This window comes from Vitis riparia, chromosome 6 (genome assembly GCF_004353265.1).
Source record: "Vitis riparia cultivar Riparia Gloire de Montpellier isolate 1030 chromosome 6, EGFV_Vit.rip_1.0, whole genome shotgun sequence".
Taxonomy (NCBI): domain Eukaryota; kingdom Viridiplantae; phylum Streptophyta; class Magnoliopsida; order Vitales; family Vitaceae; genus Vitis; species Vitis riparia.
Window position 1 is genome coordinate 20,972,170 of NC_048436.1, and position 21,006 is coordinate 20,993,175.

Sequence of the window (21,006 nt, forward strand, 5' to 3'; positions counted from 1 at the left end):
AGGAAAAAAAGATCATAAAAGTAATTAAAATATAAAATAAATTAATTATTTTTGTTTATTACTTAAATTATTTTTGACTTTAAATTTATTTCACTAAATATATTTAATGATTTAAATTAAATTATTAAGTCAAGAAGGAACAAAGTTAGAATGAAAAGAGAATAAATCCAGCAAAAAACAATAATAAAAGGAAAAAACCACACCACATGAAAAATTAATAGAGTGGAGAGGCAATTTAAGCTTTAATATGTTTGGGCCAACTATCATTTTTTGAGAAAATAAATGAATACAGATGGTGGGGGTGACATGCTTGTATGTATCAGAAACAACAAAATTGATGGAACTTGCTTTCACATGTAAAACAAAACCCTAATACATAGCTAGCAGTAGGAGACTGTATAATTAATCTGCATAAATAAAATTAAAAAAAATAAAAATAAAAAACAAAAAAACAAAAGCTCTGGTGAGAATCCCAGGATACATAGGAAGAAGGGTTGGAGTTGTGGTGACGTGGGTCGGGTCCAGTTGGAACTTGCCTTTCATAGTCTTCTACGCCATTACCATTACCTCTGCTACTCTCTACTTCCTTCTTCCCCCAAAAAAAGGAAAAAGGAAAAAGCAAAGCAAAAAACACCATTAAAAAGAAAGATGGAGAGAACCCATTTCAGAGCTGAAATTAATAGACATGGGTATTCAAGGAAGAGGGTTTTTCTCTTTTTATTTTACCATTTCTGCCTGCCTGGTCTTGTACTGACCTTCTGCCATTTTTCTTCCACCTTCAAAAACCAGGGCTGTGAATATATTAGTCACCAGAGTTTGGGAAAAGAGAAAATGGGTGTTTCAGAGAGAGAGAGAGAGAGAGAGAGAGAGAGGCTTACTAGTAGGAGAAGTGTGGAAAAATGGAGGTGAAATCACCATTAAAATTAGCAAGACCTCTTCTCTTTTCCATCTCCTCCTTAATTTCTTCACGATATACAGAAGAAAATGGTGACATGAATTATCATATATCATATATCCTGACGAAGTCTTCAAATTTTCTTTTTCTCATTAGGGTTAGAAAGACAGTCCTAACCTCGAAGTAAGCTAAAATGACCACCAACAACATCGGAGCTTAATTTAGAGTGGGGTGACATTGTCATTCACCAAGTCGGTAGCTCGACTGCGGACACGCGGAGAATGATGCATCGAGAGACAGAGAGCTGCTAAGTTTGTCTGTTTGTAAGACGACGTCCAAAAGGCTCCAATCATTGCCGTGGCCCCCACATTGATCACCCTGACATGTCGTGCCGCCGTCCTTTAAACGTCCTAAATTACAATAAAGGCATTTTGACCACGTATTTTATGATAGAAAACATTTTCCTTGATGTAAAACAGAAATTTTTCACAAAACTCCCATCTTTATCCATCTTCCTGATTCACCAGCTTCCAGATTGATCATTCTTTTACCTCAAAATCTGCATCATTAGGATCCATAATACCCACACAGATGCTTAACCTTGTGATCTTCTCCAATATTTCTCCACCCTAAACCCAAAACCCTACTTGAATACGGCCAAGCCAAAAGACAAGCTCCTCTGCAAGCAGAAGAAGATTAGGAGACACCCCCCACAAGCTAACACTCAAAACACTTCTTCACCTAGCAGTTTCTACCATCACTCACTGCCTTGAACAATAGAGAAGCAAAATGGGAATGGGAATGACATTCACTTTCCCCCCACTACTCCAAAACTTGAACAGAAAATCAATATTCATCTCAGTAATACCAAAAAAACAAATCCCAGTATCACTAAACCGCACTGTCATATGATACAAAACTGCCCGTCCATGTCATTAGGGGGCAGTTATGCCATCAAATGGGCCCAAATTTTGCAGATGAAAGAAACAACTGAATTAAAAAGGGGAAAAGAAAAAAGATCAAATGCAGTAATATACATGTGCACATGCTGGTAAGAAAAAGGAGGAAAACAGTGGGCAAAGTTTGGATTTCATCTTGCCCAAGGACAGTGAGCAAAATAACAAAAGTTTGTACACAAAGCTCTCCATTCTACCAATTTTCTTCTAAATACAATGAGTGATGAAAAATTTAAACACATGATTTACCGTTGTGAGATCCATAAATGACTACACCAGCTATGGTAACATGTCCAAAGAATATAGGTAGAAGTTATTCACTCCAGTCAGCAAAAGATGCAGAACTTTTTGCAGAGCCTGAATAAAAAATGATTGATTTAAGATTCATAGCACAACATCTTAAAACATGAATGGAAAAAATAGCAGTTTTATAAAGAAGCATCACTCACAATATTTGCTTGAAATTGAATTTGCCCAATCTCACAATCTATGCTCCGAAGTATTGGATCAAGTCATCGTCAAGCAAATAGTCTATATCAGGGGTACCTAATGAAGTCCCATCAATTCCAAGATCAAACGGACTATTGAATCCTCCAAAATCTAGTGACAGGCTCTCGATTGGAGACCCATAATGACTTTCCACAGGTCTATCTTGCCCACTATGAAACGTGTCTTTTACATAATGACGCAAGTTACCACCAGAAATATCATTTCCATTTCTATTTAGTTCAGGTTCGTGAATTCTGCCATCCTCCAGCCTCATCTGGGTTTCATTCATTGCCATATGGGATTGTTGTCCATCAGGATTGTGCCCATAATCAGATGATGGATTATAGAATTCATAAGGAGTTCCATGATGCAACTCAGCATTTTGCACTGCAGGGTAAAGCAAAGGCCTGCCACCCACGTACATGCTCTGTGTGGAGATTGCATCGGCAGAAGGAAAAGCAGAGAAATGGTTAAATTCAGGTTCTGGTAACTGGGATTGACTCTCAAGATCTTTCTCCAGAGGCCTCAAAGATGTGACTCTATCATTTTCCTGTTGGGTGCCAAGCATCTCGTATGGAACCAACTGAGCATCATTGTGGTTTATATCAGGCAAAGAATTTCTTGGCTCATTATGTAGATGCTGCAGAGAGTTTCTTGACTCCTCATGTAGATTCTCTTCTAGAGATGGTGCGGACTCTTGATTGACAGGCCTGGATTTCACATGGGGTCTCTTTCTCTTAAGTTGTTTTCGCCCCTTTTTTTTATCTTGGACAGGCTGGGCACCACTGTTATCGCGATCATCTTCAAATGACGCTATATCCATCTGCTGATTTCTCCTGTCATCTTTAGATGAAACAGAGCCCACACCATCATCAACACCATCAACATCATAATCACTGTCACTGCTAACAGCGACTTTGTTCTTTCCATCATGACCATTTGGAGGTGTTCCAGTGATGCCAGATGTCCCATTATCACTGCTAGGCTGCCGGATGAGGGATTCCTCTCGGTTCAAAACCCCCAACCAAATCGAGCTCTCCTTTGCAGTCATCTTATCCTGTAAGCATTTCGACTGCCGAACAAGCCTCCTGATCTTAGCAATATCAGGTGACATATGCTTGATCACAGCTGTTAACACTCCAACTTTCCACATCTTTTTCAGATCATGTGGTTTCTTATAAGGAGGACTTTGGCTTCTCGCTAAACCTAATTTAACCCACCAATCCTCATTCCCTGAAGGCCACCAAGGTGGCGGAACACCCTTCTCTAGTGGATACTTCCTCTGAGGCGGATCACAGTGTTGCATCAAGGAAGACAAAAGTGACCCCAACGTTGCATCCTGCAGGTCTTGAAGGGTGCTTTGAGAATTTCCATTTCGATTATTCTCATTTTCGACCATGGCAAGGCATTCTGCCTCATATTTGGCTATGGCTGCTGGCCCATTCTTATCAAACTTCACCTTTTCTTTCCACCAAGCTCTTATATTGTCAGATGCACCACTTACTGGTTTACCCTTCTCAGGAATGATCCCATACACGAACCCACGAGCTTTGCACACCTCCATCAGCTTCAGCATGTATTTAAGAATCCCATCTTGCGCTCTAGACATTTTCTTCCTCCGAGCATGATCAGCATTCGGTTTGGGCTTCTGCTTCTCGGCTGCCTGTTGGGCTGTGATCTTTTGACTTTCCTTGATCCTCCTGAGTTTAATACGGTCCTTCCACATTCGTCTCTCCAATTCCTCTGCTTCAATCTCTTCATCACTGACATCTTTCTCCGCGATATTTTCACACCTTACCTCATCAACTTCTATATCAGAGCTGTCACCCAACATGCTGTCAACAATCAAAAGGTGCTCCATTCAAAACAAATTACCTTTAGGCAAAAGAAACCCAAAGATACCTGACACATTTTGTCACAAAATTCCTTCTTTTCTAATAGACACAAATAGTTTCAAGAATAATAATGAATTTAGCATCCATTGAGCAACCCAGAATCAAATTTTCTTTTTAATTTCAAATCACCAGTATTAGAAAATCCTTTTTCTGTGCAAATAGGTGGTAAATAAAAAAGCACATGTTTATATAAGCATTGAACTTGCAACAGTTGGATATGCAACTTTTGCTTCATTCTGTCACCTAAATTCGTTTCTGGAAATTTGAAAGACAGGCGAATCCAATCAGTGCCATCTCAAGCTTATACAAACATAAGCTCTTTGAATCATTGCCAATTCAAACTCATGTCCAAATTTATTGGTACTAAAAGCAACCAAATAGTGAAAACTGAACTCAGTTCTCCAATTCCAGCCCCAAAATCCCAATCCCCTACAACTTTATCAAAACCAACTTCTCAAAATATTCATAACATGAATCTATTTTATCATATTAAAAAATATATATATTTCGTAATAACTTCACAAGCCCAACCGGAATTCCATGAAACCATGATAAGGACCTGTTTGGTTCCATGGAATTGGCTTTGACTTGGAATTCTAAATCAGAGGGATCCACAACACTTCTTCTTTCCAGGGCAACTTTGCCATAAACATGGAAATATGAAATTTCAAATTCCATCCCTCCATTTCCTCACGACCAAACACAACCAGCTTCCCAAGATTTCACTTTTAATTTTTCCTATGGGAAAAAAAAATTCAATAACACCCATTGTTTTTACCCAAAGAATTTAATGACCAAACAACACAAAATTCCTATCAAATATGAGCGTGAAGAGAAAAAACAAAGAATCGAAGTCTAGGGTGATGGAAAAATCCAAACAAATACCAAACACAACCCAGTTCCCAGACTTCTCAACAATTCACAAAATTTCATAAACCCTGCTCGAATTCCACAAAATTAGACCAAAATCGTTCCACGGCATACAAAATTTAACAAAACACACCAATTTTATTTTATTTTATTTTATCAAAAACTCAACAGCCCACAACACAGAATCCTCACATATGAAAAGAGAAAAAAGACTACAAATTGAAGCCCTAGGGTATCCGAAAAAGTACATAAAACATACCAAATATCAACTCCAATCTCTTCAAATTCTCCCATCTTATCGCATGCAATCGAATTCTTCAAAACCCCAACTCACAATTTTCCTCTCTCTTTCTGAAAAACCAAAATTAACTCTGAATTTAAAAAACAAAATAGGAAATAACAAGAAAGCAAAGAACGAGAGATGCGAGGCGGCCGATAGTGTTCACATATGGACAAGAGCTGACCCAGTGTTCCGATTTACAAGGCTGGTCCAAACCGGTCGGACCAGTTTTCTTATTGTTATGATGGACCCTTAGTTTTCAATTTTTCTATATTTGTATTTTTTTTCTTTTTTAAAATTGATTTTATTTTATAGCTCATGTATATCTATGGATAATATTATTAATTAAATTAATATTTTAATTTTAATTAGATTCTCGATTAGGACTTGTTTGGATAGTTAAAACTTCTAATAGCAATAAAAAAGGAAAAAAAATCTTATTTAATATATAGAAAGTCACAAATCTCCTCCTTAAAAAACTATTTTATAAAAACATAACATTGTTATTAAAACATATTTGAAAACTTTTTTAATAATCCAAAAGAGTGTCAAACATGACCTTAAAATTTATTAATGAAAAAAAAAATATTTATGAAGATGAAGTGTGAGCATTTAATCATTCAAATTGTTATCAATATTCTATATTTTTAAATATATTTTAAAAATAACTTTTTATTCTTAATGTTTTATTTTTAATTATTTTTTATATTTATATAATTATTTTTTAAAATAAATATAAAAAATAATTAAAAGATGTTATTTAAATTATAAAAATTATTTTTTATTTTGAAAACAAGAAAGCTATTTTTTAAAAAAGTTGTGAAATAAAGTTTGATTTTCTAATTCTAAAAAAATAGTTTTCTATTTTAAAAAACACGATCCATTATTTTAAGAAATAATTAAAAATATAGAGAATGTCGTAAAAACTTTTACAGTCATAAAAAATATACAATACTTTCAGAGAGAATAAAAAAAAAACTCATTCCATAATTTTATTTGTTATTTATTTTTAGAAATAATTTTCAAAATTTATTTTTTTAAGAATTATTTTCCAAAGCATTTTTAAACCAGCCCTCACACATTCTTAGTAGATTAAAGGGAAAGGAGAAGGTAAAGTCACAAGGATAATTGATGAGTGAGGCCATAAGTAAGAGGAGGAAAACCTTTAACCCTAGATTCATTGAATATAGCCATTTATTTATTTATTGAAAGAAATAAAAATAAAATACAATGTAGCAAGGGCATTTTTCAACAAAAAGGCTATATTCAATGCATGTAACATAATATGCCACAAAAGGTGACGAAAGTGGCTTCATCAACTTTGAATTTATTTTCTTTATGGGATACGGCCCAAACTTAGGTACCGAAGATATACATCATTTATTGCCACGTATACATTAAAAGATAATAAAAATATTTTAAAAATTCGATGAAGGAAGGAATGTAACTAAAAGAAAAAGTTTATATGAGTTTAGACTGTATGTATTATACAAATACATATACATACATACATACATACATATATATATATATATATATATATATATATATATATATATATATGTCAACCCATATATTATTATATAATTTTTTTTTTTATTTTATACACATTATTCCTACCTTTATGACTTTGGTAATTTTTTTTTTTTGCCCTTCCATCACATTTTTATACAATGATCATATTATTACTACTCGAGTCACAATTTTTATAATTTAATATTTTTACCGTATTCTTTGTACTTTGATAGTATTCTTAACACCTTATTTGTATTTTGATCATATTCTTTGTACCTTACTAACGTTTTGCTTATTATAATCATATTCTCTATGCCCTAGGCTCGGAGAGGTGGACACGTGTCTTGCATGGCTTTGGATACCTCATCAAAGTATAATTTCTAGCCTGAAAGTGCGTTTTACGGTGGTTTTACTTAAAGCGTTTTTAATGAAAATATTTTATTTGACATTGTTTTTAAGAGAATTATCTATCAAATGTTTTTTCATAAAATACTACAAATAATTTTTCTATATTTCAAGTGATTTTTCAAAATTTTAAAAGTGCTTCTTTTCTTTTTTTCAAAAACATTTTTTTGTTTAAAAATATTTTTTATTTTAAAACACTGTCAAACAGACTCTTAAACATCTAGTCTAGGGGAGGGAAGAGCCACATCTATTTCTAAAGATCTAAGGATTTATTAAAAATAAATAAATGTCATACAAATAGCCTATTAATCCATGATTATCAAATCTTTTTGTGATCAACTTGATTTATTATCTTTTCTGATCAACTTGATTTATTATCTTTTGTGATCACCTTGATTTATGATTGTATCTAGGTTTTATTTTTTTGTATATAGGTCTAATTTTCATATGGTACCTTGTCATATTTTTCAAATCTTAGCGTAATTTTTGTACAGTGGTCATATTGTTAGTACTTTAGTCATAATTTTCGTATTTTGATCACAATACATATACTTAGATGATATATTTTCATATATTAATCATATTTGTGTAGTTCTTTGATTATACTAATTTCACCATACTCACATTCTCCATGTATTACTCATTTTTTCGTACTTCATTTATGTTTTTTTACTTTTTTATAATTTTCATATCTCAGTATCATAGTCATATTTTTTGTATTCTAATCAAATTATTTGTATCATAATTTATATTATTTGTAACTTAATTATATTTTTCAGACCCTATCATATTCTTCATACTTGGTACCTTAATAACATTTTTTATATTTTAGTTACATTTTTTTATCTTAGTCACATGTTTTATACATTGTTGTATTTATTGTAACTAAGTCATTTTTTGTATTTTGATCACATTCTTCATGCCTAATAACAATTTTATACCCTAATTAATTACAATCGATGTACCTTAATACCTTGGTCTTAATTTTCATACATTAATCATCTCTTTATGAATGAATAACATTCTTCTTACCTTTGTTATATTTTCGTACCTCAATCACATTCTTCTAGGTCATAATTTTCTTACATTATTATTTTGGTCTTTTTAAAAAAAAACATTAATTAAAATTTTCATATTATTACTCACATAGTTGTACCCTAAATACATTCTTGATATTTTCATTTATTTATTTTATGAAAACATTTTTTTTTGTATTTAAAAATAAAAAAATAGTGATTTCTATATAAATCCGTATTTATCTCGTGTTTTTAAAAATCACTTTCAAAATTTTTAAAAATTTTGAGATGGTAAAAGTTGTTTGATACCTTAATTTTTTGAAGCAATTTTTCAAAAAACTCTATCTTATTTAAGGTAAGTCTTTGAAATTAAGAGTTATTACTATTTTTTCGAAGTATAAAAAACAAGAATTGATGTATCCATATATGCTTTTAAAATTTTTATTTACCTTTCTTAACATGGTATAAGAGTAGCATATCCTAAATGCACTTGGTGCCCTTTCATAGTTGAGTGCTATAGTCCAAAGAGGTTAAAGGAAAAGCAACATCACTACAAATGTCCATCTCCTCTAATAATTTGTATCAAACTTTCCATGGTTGGAAATCTCATCTCAAGAGCATCCAACCATCCCCTAACCGTGAAATTAGATATAAATAATTTTTTGTTATGGTGTCAACAAGTGATGGTAACCAATTAAGGCCATGGTCTGCAACATTTTATCTTATAAGAAAAATCATATTTTCTACCATTTCTAATTGAATATGATTAAAAAAAATTGCCAAGTTAATCATGCTTTCATCACATGGCAACAATAAGATCCAACTCTTTGTTTGTTGGCTTTTATCCTTCATGAGCGAAAACATTCTTCCACATATGGTTGGATCTAGCGTATATATGGTACCATTTGTTAGAAAAAATTACAACATCCAAATGTAATAGGAAAAAATAAAATAAAATAAATGGCTCGATATACCTACATCCACAGAAAAAGGGAAATAAAATTTATTATAAACATTAAGATTACACATTTCAAACTCTCTCAATCTTTCTCTATCCAAAACTTAATACACCCTTTGCCTATATCTCTTAATCTTTTCTTACTTTCTTCTTCTCTCTCTCTCTCTCTAAATATATCATAAAATCACATATTTATGGTCTTACGGATTAACTCTAAACCAATAGTATCCTAATCCTAGTCAAATTTTAAAAAGTAATTTACTAAGACACAAACTACATAAATATTGGCTTTCCTAAAAATAAAAAATAAATAATTTGATTCAAATTTCAATAGATTCAACAACTCCTTTGAAATCTGGTTGAGGTTAGAGAAACTTTTCACCTTTCAATCTAAAACATGAATCATGCAACACAGAATGTAGCTTCAAACTAAGAAGAAAGGAGGATTGATCATGGTTGAGTACCTTCTCAAAATGAAAGGTATTGTTGATGCCCTAGCCTCCACCAATCATGTTATCTCTAAAGAAGATCAAATATTGCTCGTTCTTGCTAGCTTAGGCCCCGAGTATGATGCCTTTATTGTCTTTATTACTTCAAGAAGTGAACCATACAAGTTTGAAGATATTGCAACATTGCTAAAGGTATATGAGACTAGACTATAACAACATCGTCACAACACAGTTGAGACAAGTTCTTTGGATATTAATACAACCACATCAAACTCTAATATCACACTTCAATCTGGTCAAGGAAGAAGACTCTATCACAATATAGGAGGAAGACGATCAAACTATTCACCTCAACAGGAAGAGGACGAGCCAGTGGTTGATCTCATCAAAGCATAAAACCACAATGTCAAATTTTCCATAAACAAGTCACACATATGTTCAATGCTTCCATATATTTGATCAAGAATTTCAAGCTTAAAATTATACCTTTGATCCTTATTACATGACTGCTATGATTGCAACTCTTGAAGTAGTAAATGACTCTTGTTAGTTCCCAAACTTAGGAGCTACCAATCATTGTACACTAGAACTTGAAAATCTTATGAATAAGTCGACTTATGATGGTCTTGAAAAAATATACATGGGCAATGGAGAGTCCATATCTCACATAGGAGAAACATTTTTGCACTTTGCATATTCATCATGTGCTTTCTATCTTTGAAACCTTTGGTACTTTGGTGCAACAACTTTAGCTCTATTGCCTTTACTAATAATCCAATCCTTCATGCTTGAAGAAAATATATTGAGATAGAGATGCATTTTGTTTGTGACAAGGTTGTTCAACATAAGCTCTATTCAACATGTTTCTTTTCTTAACTAGGTTGCTGATATTTGAACTAAACCTCTCTCTGTCATCCATTTTCAACATTTCTAGGACAAGCTTCATTTTATTCCCCCTCATGTTTGAAGGGTGTGTGTGCACTATACTTGAAGAAAGAAAAAATGGACACTTCTCATGCAAACATTTTAGTGGAACTTGTGTTAAGCTTGAAGAGGCAATTCAAGGAGACAACTTTAATAGTTCCTCAAAACTTCTCATTGTGTTTGATACAATCATTTAGTTGTGGTGAAGAAGAAGATCATGTGCAACAAAATTCAAGCATGAGGGAGTTGAATGTATAGGTTAGCTAGGGCCAGTTTGTTATAAAGAAATATTTTTGGTTATGAATAACATAATCCAACCTTTGTATCTTGTGAAAAACAATTGAATAGATAAAGTATTACATTAATGTATTGATGATTTGTAATAATCAAGGATGAAAATATCGCGATATAACGACGAAATATCGTGTATCAATAACTTTTGACAGGAGAAATATCGAAGGCATGATATTTCCATAAAATCAACTATTTTTCGATGATATATTGATTTTTCGTGTTGATATTTTAATGCCACGTCATCTAGTTTCCTTTTTTTTTTTCAAAAATCTTACAATGAGCTAAGTCTCCAGCCTACATTCTCGCACCAACTAGCCCAGCCTAGCCTAACACACTTTGCGTTCTTGGGAACCTCCTATGCTTAAATGCACCTTTGTTTGTTTTTTTTTTTGTTTTTTTTTATTTTTTACCTTTTTGAAGATAATTGGAGACTACGGGGATTTAAACCCTTAACCTCACGCTCACAAGACCCCTCTATCACCAACTGACCAACCATTCTTAACATTATCGAACATATTTTATATATATCGATATTATCGGCATTAAATATATAACCCATATGTATATCAACAAATATTATAAATTAATTAGAATAAAATTATTATAAATTAATTAATTTGGGCTATTATGTCTTTTATATAATAACTAAATACAAAATAAATATAAATTTATCAAAATTTTAAAATAAAAAATACTTATACAAATTATAATAATTTATTTTATATCATTAAACACATCCAAGATAAAAATACATGAAGTATGTTTTCAAATTGTAAACAATATATTACAACTTATATTTTACATATATCAATTTTTTTTTTAACAAAACAACCTCAATATTTATATTAGTAGTTTTTATATCATTTTTTTTTTAATTTTTCACAATATTTTCATGAGTTTTTTTTATATTAATTTTTGACTTATTAATATTTTAAGTCAAAATATCCAATGATATATCTTCAAAATACCTGTAAAATCAAAGTATTTATAATTACTGATACTTTTTCATTCTTGGTAATAATATAATTATGATTCACTTATACACAAAACATACATATTTGATGACAACTTTTTTTTTTTTTTTTAAAGTATAAAAATATAAAAATAAAAGGCAAATAAATTGCTAATTTCATATTTTATTCTTATTTTTATTTTTTTTAAAGTATAAAAATATAAAAATAAAGTCTAAGTTTTCTTGTTAGAAATTTAGGCATTTCTTAATTAATAATCTAACTTTTACATTTAATATAATTAAATTTGAAATATAAAATACTTTGATCTGATCTCGTAACACTTGAAATATAAAGTATTATTTCTATTTTTGGTTTCGTAAAATATTTTATTTTTGAATCCTGTTTGAAATAGACAATTCTAATCCCCAAGATGCAACACTCGAAGTCAAACTTAATACCATGTGAAATCATTTTTGGAAACAAAACAATCATTATTGAAATGATTTCACATATCATGCCAAAGTGTGTTTCAACGTCTTGATTTGTTACAAGAAAAAAAAAAACAAACTTTTTTATTTTTAGTAGTATGATTTTAAACTGAGACACATTAGACTTGGACAAGTAAAAGGTTCCATAATAAGTAGTTTTAAAAGCATTGAAAAGTCCACAACAATGATATTTTCAGTAGTATCATTTTTTCCATCCTTATCCTCCTAGGAGAAAGGATTTTATTTTTTTTCCTTCTCAAAATGATATTATTTCAAGAAAATATTTTTTAAATACCCCATTAAAACAAAGGGAAAAAAGAAGAAGAAATTCTTCAATTTATAACATAAAATACAAAAAAAAGAACAAAAATAAAATTTTAAAAATATGAAAAAAAAAATTAGTAAGACCATGTTCGGTTCCTCAAAATTTTGAGAAAGAAAGACAAAAAAAGAAAAGAAAGAAAGAAAGAAAGAAATAAAATCAAAATCAATAAATTATTCATATGTACTACTTGAAACTCATTCATCTTATTTTTCCTATATTTATATAAAAGTTAAATATTTTTAAAATAAATAAAATTTTAATTAATTTTAATTTAGGATTAATTGATTAAAAGTATGAAAAAATTCAAAATTTGTAAGAACTATCACCTATTTTTGATATAAATACCTTTTAATATTTCATGTTTTAAAATAAAGAATTATTTTTACAAGAAAAAAGTGAAGATATTTGTGTTAAAAATGAATATTTTATAGGATTGAAAAAAGTGGAAGGTTAGTTTCATAAACTTGAGATAATTTTACTCATTTTAATCAAATAACCCTTTAATTTAAACAAATATGAAAAAAAAAAAAAAGTTCTAAACAATTTTTTTCCTTAATACCTTATGGGAACAGAACATAACCTAAATCTATATTTTATTTTAACTTTTTTTTTTCTTCTCGTCTTATTTTCTCTCAAAATTTTCAAAAACTGCACATGACAATGTTGAAGGGATAAAGACTCTAGTAACTCTGTACTACAGTTACTGCTGCCAATGCCTGACCCTACCAGCAACCATGGCTGAACTTGGGACAACATGCCCAGAAAGTGCAGCACAATGTATGTTGGATTGCCTAGAAAACGCCCAGCAGATTTGGTGCCCAACATGTAGGAAGTTAACGCGGTTAAGGGACATCCAAGAAGTAGCCAAGTAACTTCCAACTCCATGCTTTTTTCTTCGCTTTCATTTTTGAGAGTGACTTTGAAAACGAGACAAAAAACTATAACTATTTAGACTCTGAAACTGGACTCAAACTTGAGCTCCAAGCTGGTATCTGTTGGACTCAGAAACTTGACCTCCAAGCTAGTAAGAATTGCTCTCTACTTCTGCTGACTTGGTGTCTTCTCACTTTCGCTTCTTTTTACTAAGAAATTAAAACAAAGGGTTTCCTAACAGTTGGGTGTTTACAGACAGAAGAAGCAGCCTGCAGCCCAGAATAATGGAAGGTTCATTCTTGAACCTCCGGCACAGGGTAGATTCCGGTTTCTATCTTTTCTGCTTTCCCTTTCTGGAGACAACAAGAATGACCCGTGCGTGGATAGGCTATTACATTTGCTTCTGTAAAGCTGCACCATTTGTCTCAGGTACTAATACTGCTTAATCTTGACTAGAGCCCTGCAATTTCCAGTGCGAGACAAATTCAAACATCTATTATATCATTTTGATGAAAATAGATGTTGCTTAATCTGGACTTTGTGGGTTGACTAGGTGAAGATCAACATCGTTGGTGTTGAATATTGTCAAATGAAAGCAGAAAAAAGCTATTGCATGCAAGTCCTTTTCTCGCTTCATACTGACTATGGAGATGCAAATACCAAGGAATGGTAGCACTACAGTAGCTAGTTTGTGGATGATATTTTGCCTAGATGTTTACCAAAAACCATATGTGAAAATATGTAACATATCTGGGCATGCTACAGCATTTCTATATTTTCAATGGTCAAGTAGAAATCATGGCAAAAGATCCCATGAAATCTTGGTTGCAGAGTGAGAAACAGAGCCCAAACCCCAGTCTGATTTGTTCTAAATACTTGCAAAATTGTTCACAACATCAGCCACATCCTATGACCCAACCATTTGATTTGCATACTACTTTCAAAACCTAAAATTGGTATTTTCCTTCTAAATATTAACAAGATATGGATAGGAAGCTAATAAAAGGCTTAATGGATACCCATTACACAAAAGAAGAATAACAAGAGTGTCCACACAACACAAAGATCCCAACATATTAATAAAATCTAATAAAGATCAGACCCTATCATATCAACAAAATCTAGTAAAAAGTAATCTTCTCCCAAATAATGACTCTATTGTCCACACAAAATGATCAAATGACGAGCTTTATGACCTTCTGGAAGCAGCCACTTCCACCTGCAAAGACCTTTTTGTTATTGTTGGAATGAGGAAATGTTAAGGGGCTTTTCTAATTAGGGAGTCCAAGCGGATTAAAGTTTGTCATGCAACCTTGTAAACTCTACTTCAGGTTTGGTTTACAGCCACAAGTTTGCAGAATATGTAGTGGTGTCTGTGCTGATTACATATTTCACTGACACTTGGAAGGAAGACAATCTCCTCAAAGCAGTAGCCATTGTGAATGTACAAGAGGGGCTGTCTACAACCATGGTGATTGTCATGACTTATATCTCAGAAGCCCACATATCGCGCCTCAAAGTGATCATCTGTTCAACTGCTGCCTATATTACTGTGAGTTTATTCTGTCTAAATGTGTATAATCTGACATCTAAGAAGAAATAATCGATGAGTAATAACATTATGTTTGTCCTCATTAGAAAAAACTATATACAAAAGGCTATTAGTTCATTATCTTCATGTAGGAAAGATGGATAGCAATGCCTCTTCCCTTAATAATTAATACCAACATCTGTTGCATGTAGTATACTATTTTTGTTAATCTTTTGTTCTGAAATGAAACAAAAAATTGTTCCTGCAGGGTCTGGTGTTGTTATACCTTTCAGCCTTGAAACTAATAATTCAAAGTACTGAAGTTGGACTATTCTACATGATTATTGTTCTAATAGCAGTCGGAAAAGCAGGAGGGCAGCCTATTTTAGAAGGATATCTTGTTGATCAGTTAAGAAACCATGAACCAAACCCAGAGATTAATGAGGATCGTGTAGAGGCTCGAAGAAAATTTTGGTGGTCCATTGCCTGCTTGAGTGCATATGTCAGTCCCTGGATTTTTTTTGGAGCTTCTTGGCCAAGAAAATTCATTTATTCAGCATCTTTGATGGGAGCTGCTGGCTTGCTGTTCTTGTGTGCTATCCCCTTCTACCATCACAGTGAACGAACAGGGAGTAATCTTACCAATGTTTTCCTTGTCTTTAAGGCTGCCCTATTGAAAAGGCACCTTGACTACCCTTCTACACATGATAAGTTCCACATGAATGATGAAGTTCTTAGCCCTCATCGGTTCATCAAGCAAAATGGACATCAACTCTACTTGGCACCTCAAGTCAAATTCTTCAGGTCTCTCTCTCTCTCTCTCTCTATCTCTCTCTAAATATATATATATTCTTAGCCTTCATCAGATACATACATACATACATACATACATCCATACATACATACATACATGTACAAATAAATTCTTAGCCCTCATCAGTTCTTCAAGAAAAATGGAGAGATCAACTCTACTTCACACCTCAAGTCAAATTCTTTAGTTCTCTCTCTCTTTCTCTGTCTGTCTGTCAGTCTAGTTCTTCAAGCAAAATGGACATCAGCCCTACTTGGCGCCTCAAATCAAATTCTTCAGGTCTCTCTCTTTATATCTATCTATCTATCTATCTATTTCTATCTCTACATGCACAAACACACACACACATTCAAGTAAACTCCTTTAATATTTATCAATATAAAAGTAGGAAAGTTGGTGTCAATGTAAGATATAAGCTCTTTGGATTGCAGATGGTTAGACAAAGCTGCCATTAAAGAATCCTCTTCTCTTAGTGTAAAAGAACAAGAAAGTGAAGGACGGCTTTTCACTGTAACACAAGTAAAGGAAATAAAGCTTCTTTTGACAATGGTTCCTATGTGGAGTACCTTCATCGGGTTCGGTCTGGTTCTGTCGACAGCAAACACTTTCTTTACTGAGCAAGGAAATGATATGGAAGAGACAGTCTCCATCTATATTCTTCTTTTGGTTAGGTACATATTCAGAGGCACAATGTCATATCTATATAACCTATCATTCTCCAGAAAGATCCCTAAAGCACAACAAAATCTTCGTCAAATATTTAGAATTTGGATTGGTATGGTGCTGTCTGTATTCTGCTGCAGTGTTGCATGGCGGGTTGAGGTTCGCAGGTTGAAGATAGTTTACAAGAGTGATTTAGTAGACAAGCCAAAAGACACAATACCCATGAGTAACTTATGGCTAGCTCCACAGTTCTTCCTGTTGGGTCTTATGGAAGGGTTTGCTATCGATGGGCTAGTCGAGTTCTTCAGTAATCACGTTTCAGAATCCATGGTGGGATATGGATCAGCAATCAATGACTGTGTTATAGGGATTGGAAGCTTCCTCAATGGACTTTGTGTTTATACATTTAGAGGGTGGTTTGCTGACACCATAAACCACAGTCGTCTGGACCAATATTACCGTATGCTAGTAGTGGTCGCTTTTATAAACCTGTGCTACTATTGGTGGATCTCAATTACCATTTACAGCAAAGCACAATAAGGAAAAATCCGAAAGTGCAGCAAATCATATTTAGCTTTAGCTTCAATCCATTTTTTAGTTTGTTGTATTCCTTGAAAAGAGTAGTGTTTCCTATTACTATTTTGACACCTGTTTTGCTGCGTATTGGTTTATTCATTATTCTATGTATTAATTTTACAATTGTTTTTTTTTCTTAGTCTATTTATTTGTCTATATGTCCAGTATTTGTGCATGGACATTACACTTGTGTTAGATTTATTTCCACTCACCTCAAAATAAATTTTAGCAAAAATTGAGTGACTATACAGTCAGGGGACTGGACCTTTTTCTTTCCATGATCAATTCGGTTTTCCCATCTCTCACATGCAGAATTGGCAATGAGGATAACAGTCTAAAACATGGAAATTTTCCTTCTGCTCTATTGCTCTCTTGATATTATCAAACTTCCCCAGTACTTAAGTGGCATAGATAGAATAGAGGAATGGGCCTATGTGACCCAAGGTTTGTCTCATTGATGAGGTGCATTCCCCATTATAAAAATGTGTGTGAGAGAGAGAGAGGGCTTAAAGGGCCCTCATAACTTTAAAACGCATTTACAAGGTGAAGAGGAGCCCATACACATGTAGCCTCAAGAACTTTTTCCCTTATCCAATGTGTGTCCCATGGGATTGTCGGACCAAACAGACAAACACCCTTCATAGGGCCAAACAAATCCCTATATCGGGATCGGAGATCAGCTTGATACCATTTGTAATAACCTGCTCCCAACTATGTAACTATTGTCTGTTTTGGTGTAAATGAGCCTTCATTGCTTTAAAACACGTCTATAAGGTTAAGAGGAGCTTATATATATACAACGTTAGGAACTTTTCTCCTATCCAATGTGGAATATCATAGAGCAGGAGTGTGGGGGGCGGGGGGCAGGGGATGGAAACGAAAGCAAGCTGGGAATTTGAAGACTTACTTCTTATGGGAACTCAACTTGTTAATCAATTAACATGAATTCACTGGTTCATAGTGGAATTGATCTCCTCCCTTGTGGATATGGTTAGTTCTCATTGCACAAGTGGTTTAAGAGATTTTGGTGAATGTTTAGATTGTAGGAAACTATAATGGAGATGATGAAGATGGTGAATACCAACTTCAAGGTAGAGAAGTTCATTGTGAGGAAGAACTTTGAACTATAGCAAAGGGAAAACTTCTTGTTTCCACACATCCATTTTAAGAACAGGCATTTTGATGGATATGATTGCATATATGATGCATAGCACATCATAAAAAATACTCTAGAAGAGAATTTTCCATTAATAGAATCATAACAAATACAAACTTCATACAATTCCTATTAATCTATCCAACAACACTGCTCTGACAACCATTCACAACCAGATTACCAAAGCCCATCTCATTATCATCAATATCATATTGTTGTTGTCATGAAATACATGAATCTCCTTCCCTAAAATAAGTTTTAACGAAACAAATCCGTGTTTTTTTTTAATAGCTAGATATGAAACAATCTGTTAAATAGCCCAAATGCTTTTCACTTTAAAATAAGACTTAATGGAACAAAATTTATTTCTTTTCATGCTTACCATACTTTCTATCTGCAAAATAAACTTTCATGCTTTTTAATGATTTCTAGACAGGTTGATGGGATTTATTTATTTCTTCAAATTATTTCTCATGAAACAAATTCCATCAGATCAACAAACACTGTAATTAATCCTTTTTCACTTGAAAACTCAATCATTTTATTCATTTTAAGTTTCTTATTCACATCAACAGAAGGAATGAAAAAGGGCACTTGAACTATGACTGTGCTTTTAGAATCCCAAATTATTTAATTTCTTAGTATATTTCATATATTTTTTTCCATTATGTCTTATATGTTTACATCAACTTAATTATTTTAAGTAAATCAAGCTCCTGGTTATCAGCAAAGATCAGATATTCAGCTAAATTATGTTAGGCAACTCAAGCTGCTGATTCATCGGCAAGGATTTCATTTTAGTCATAACTAATATATTGCACAAAAGAAGTACATGTTTTATATAATGAGAGTTCTAATGGAGTGCTTTCTATTCCTTTTGGTTTTTCATCTTTTATACCTTAGCATGCTTTGGGTTTTGGTTACATAGATGACCAGTTCGACAACATATATGTGTTTTAGGTGTCAGTTTGCATGGATTTTTTGTGATGCTGCATTTTATTTTCCTAGGAAATAAGATATGTATCCAGCAGCTGTCATGGGAGATCAGTACTAACTCAATTCTGGAAGGTTGTCAATGTTGCCGATTTTGAACTTCAATATTCAGCTCAACATAGTTTTAGGATGTCACATTAGGCAATCTGGAAGTTTCATTCGTCTAGTTCAGATGTGTAAGTTCTGACATTCAGCTTGGCAAATTTTGGAATGATAATTGGATCTAGGATGGCATGGCACTCCGTTTGAGCAGGAAGAGTTTTGGAGCTTGGGGTTGGTGGACAAGATGTGTCGCTGAAAAGAGATTGATGCCTACTATTGAGCTTCTCAATCACTTGGTTTAGAAATTATAGTTTTAGGTCACAGGAAAATGAAAAAAAAAGAAGTGCAATGCACCCAAGGTCCACCACAAAAACATATAAACAAAAAGAAAAAAAAGAAAAAAAGAAAAAACACCCAAAGATATAAACAAGGCTCCTAATTGTAACTTTTTAAAAGTCATTATCTCAATCAATTTAGAGGGCCAACTTAGCAAAAGATATAAACAAAAAAATCTGAAAAGAATTGATCTACTACTCTAAATCATGACTCCAATTCCCTCAAATTTGTCAAAGTTTTTGCAACTAATTAGATTTACTAGTCCTACAAAAAAAAGATGAACAGTGACCTAGAAGATTCTACTTTCTGCAACATATCAACTGAATGTTAAAGCCTTATATACTCCCTTCTTCCAGCTTTTAAGAAATTTGAAAGGTAGATTCACTCAGGTTATATTGCTGACTTTCATTAAAATCATTCCAATAGAAAATAAGACATCAATCAAATGAAATACGATTCAGATAATTTTAATCCCTCCCCCAATCATTCCATAACAAACAATTCAAAATCCCTATTCCAAATTTATCTCATCACAGCAGAGAACATTTTAACAGTAAAATAAGCAAATCATTACATTCATTTCGGTTATAGAACTTACCATGAAACAGATGAAGCCACCAAAATTCAGTTTGGAAGTTGAAATCGGCGGGGTAGCTCCGAAATCCCAGAAAGAAGTGGAAGCAATTTTCCTGGAAAACAGAGGTTGATTTAGTTCAACAATTTGGCATCCAAACACCGTAGAACTCCAAAAGCCAATAGAGACTCGTTTTTCCAAACGCATTCTTTGCATAGAACTCGAATATTGCGAATTTAATCATTCTTTTTTCTCATCAGTTTTTTCTATCTCCCCAAACACCCTCCTTTGAAAAATTATCGCTCGTTCCAAATACCATAGAGTTGACTATGAGGAAGAACTGCCAAGCAGAATTACCTGCAATAGATTGAGGGTCGTTGAGGTTGGGACCGTAGGGTTGAGTACTGACTTTTTCAAATCATCATTTGTAAATTTATACAAAAATTTAATATTAAGTAACATATTATTTTGAGATAGTAACAAAAAAAAAAAAAAAAAAAAAAGGCATATTGAGTACTGACTTTTTCAAATCATCATTTGTAAATTTATACCAAAATTTAATATTAAGTAACATATTATATTGAGATAGTAACAAAAAAAAAAAAAAAAAGGCATAATATAATTATATTTGACATTTTTTTATTTTAAAGTTATTTAAAAAGACATAAACAAAATATTAAAATTATAAATATTATAAAATATCAAATCCGTTGGTTCGTGTTGTGCTCGGATTGTCCAA

General features: G+C 32.6%; 2 protein-coding genes across 15 annotated transcripts; one reads left to right on the plus strand and one right to left on the minus strand.

Moving 5' to 3' along the window:
• Positions 1-317: 317 nt before the first annotated feature.
• Positions 318-20,661, minus strand: LOC117915714 (ETHYLENE INSENSITIVE 3-like 3 protein). Of its 14 annotated transcripts, none has more exons than XM_034831365.1 (5): positions 20,625-20,661; positions 20,292-20,382; positions 2,301-4,175; positions 879-2,208; positions 318-791 (listed from the first exon to the last, which is right to left on the minus strand). In XM_034831365.1, the coding sequence occupies exon 3, from the start codon at positions 4,172-4,174 to the stop codon at positions 2,339-2,341; it is 1,836 nt and encodes a 611-aa protein (XP_034687256.1). In that variant the 5' UTR covers position 4,175; positions 20,292-20,382; positions 20,625-20,661; the 3' UTR covers positions 318-791; positions 879-2,208; positions 2,301-2,338. The 14 variants fall into 14 exon arrangements, with proteins under 14 accessions (XP_034687256.1, XP_034687253.1, XP_034687254.1 ...); XM_034831362.1 differs by lacking the exons at positions 20,292-20,382; positions 20,625-20,661 and adding an exon at positions 5,365-5,580 and having other exon boundaries at positions 318-586; positions 727-776; positions 1,073-2,208; XM_034831363.1 differs by lacking the exons at positions 20,292-20,382; positions 20,625-20,661 and adding an exon at positions 5,365-5,580 and having other exon boundaries at positions 318-589; positions 727-776; positions 1,073-2,208.
• On the plus strand, positions 13,693-17,418 carry LOC117915715 (protein NRT1/ PTR FAMILY 5.4-like). The gene is made up of 5 exons (XM_034831366.1): positions 13,693-13,736; positions 13,841-14,014; positions 14,917-15,137; positions 15,385-15,920; positions 16,359-17,418. Exons 2-5 carry the CDS (start codon positions 13,870-13,872, stop codon positions 17,128-17,130), a joined length of 1,674 nt encoding a protein of 557 aa, XP_034687257.1. The 5' UTR covers positions 13,693-13,736; positions 13,841-13,869; the 3' UTR covers positions 17,131-17,418.
• Positions 20,662-21,006: the final 345 nt, after the last annotated feature.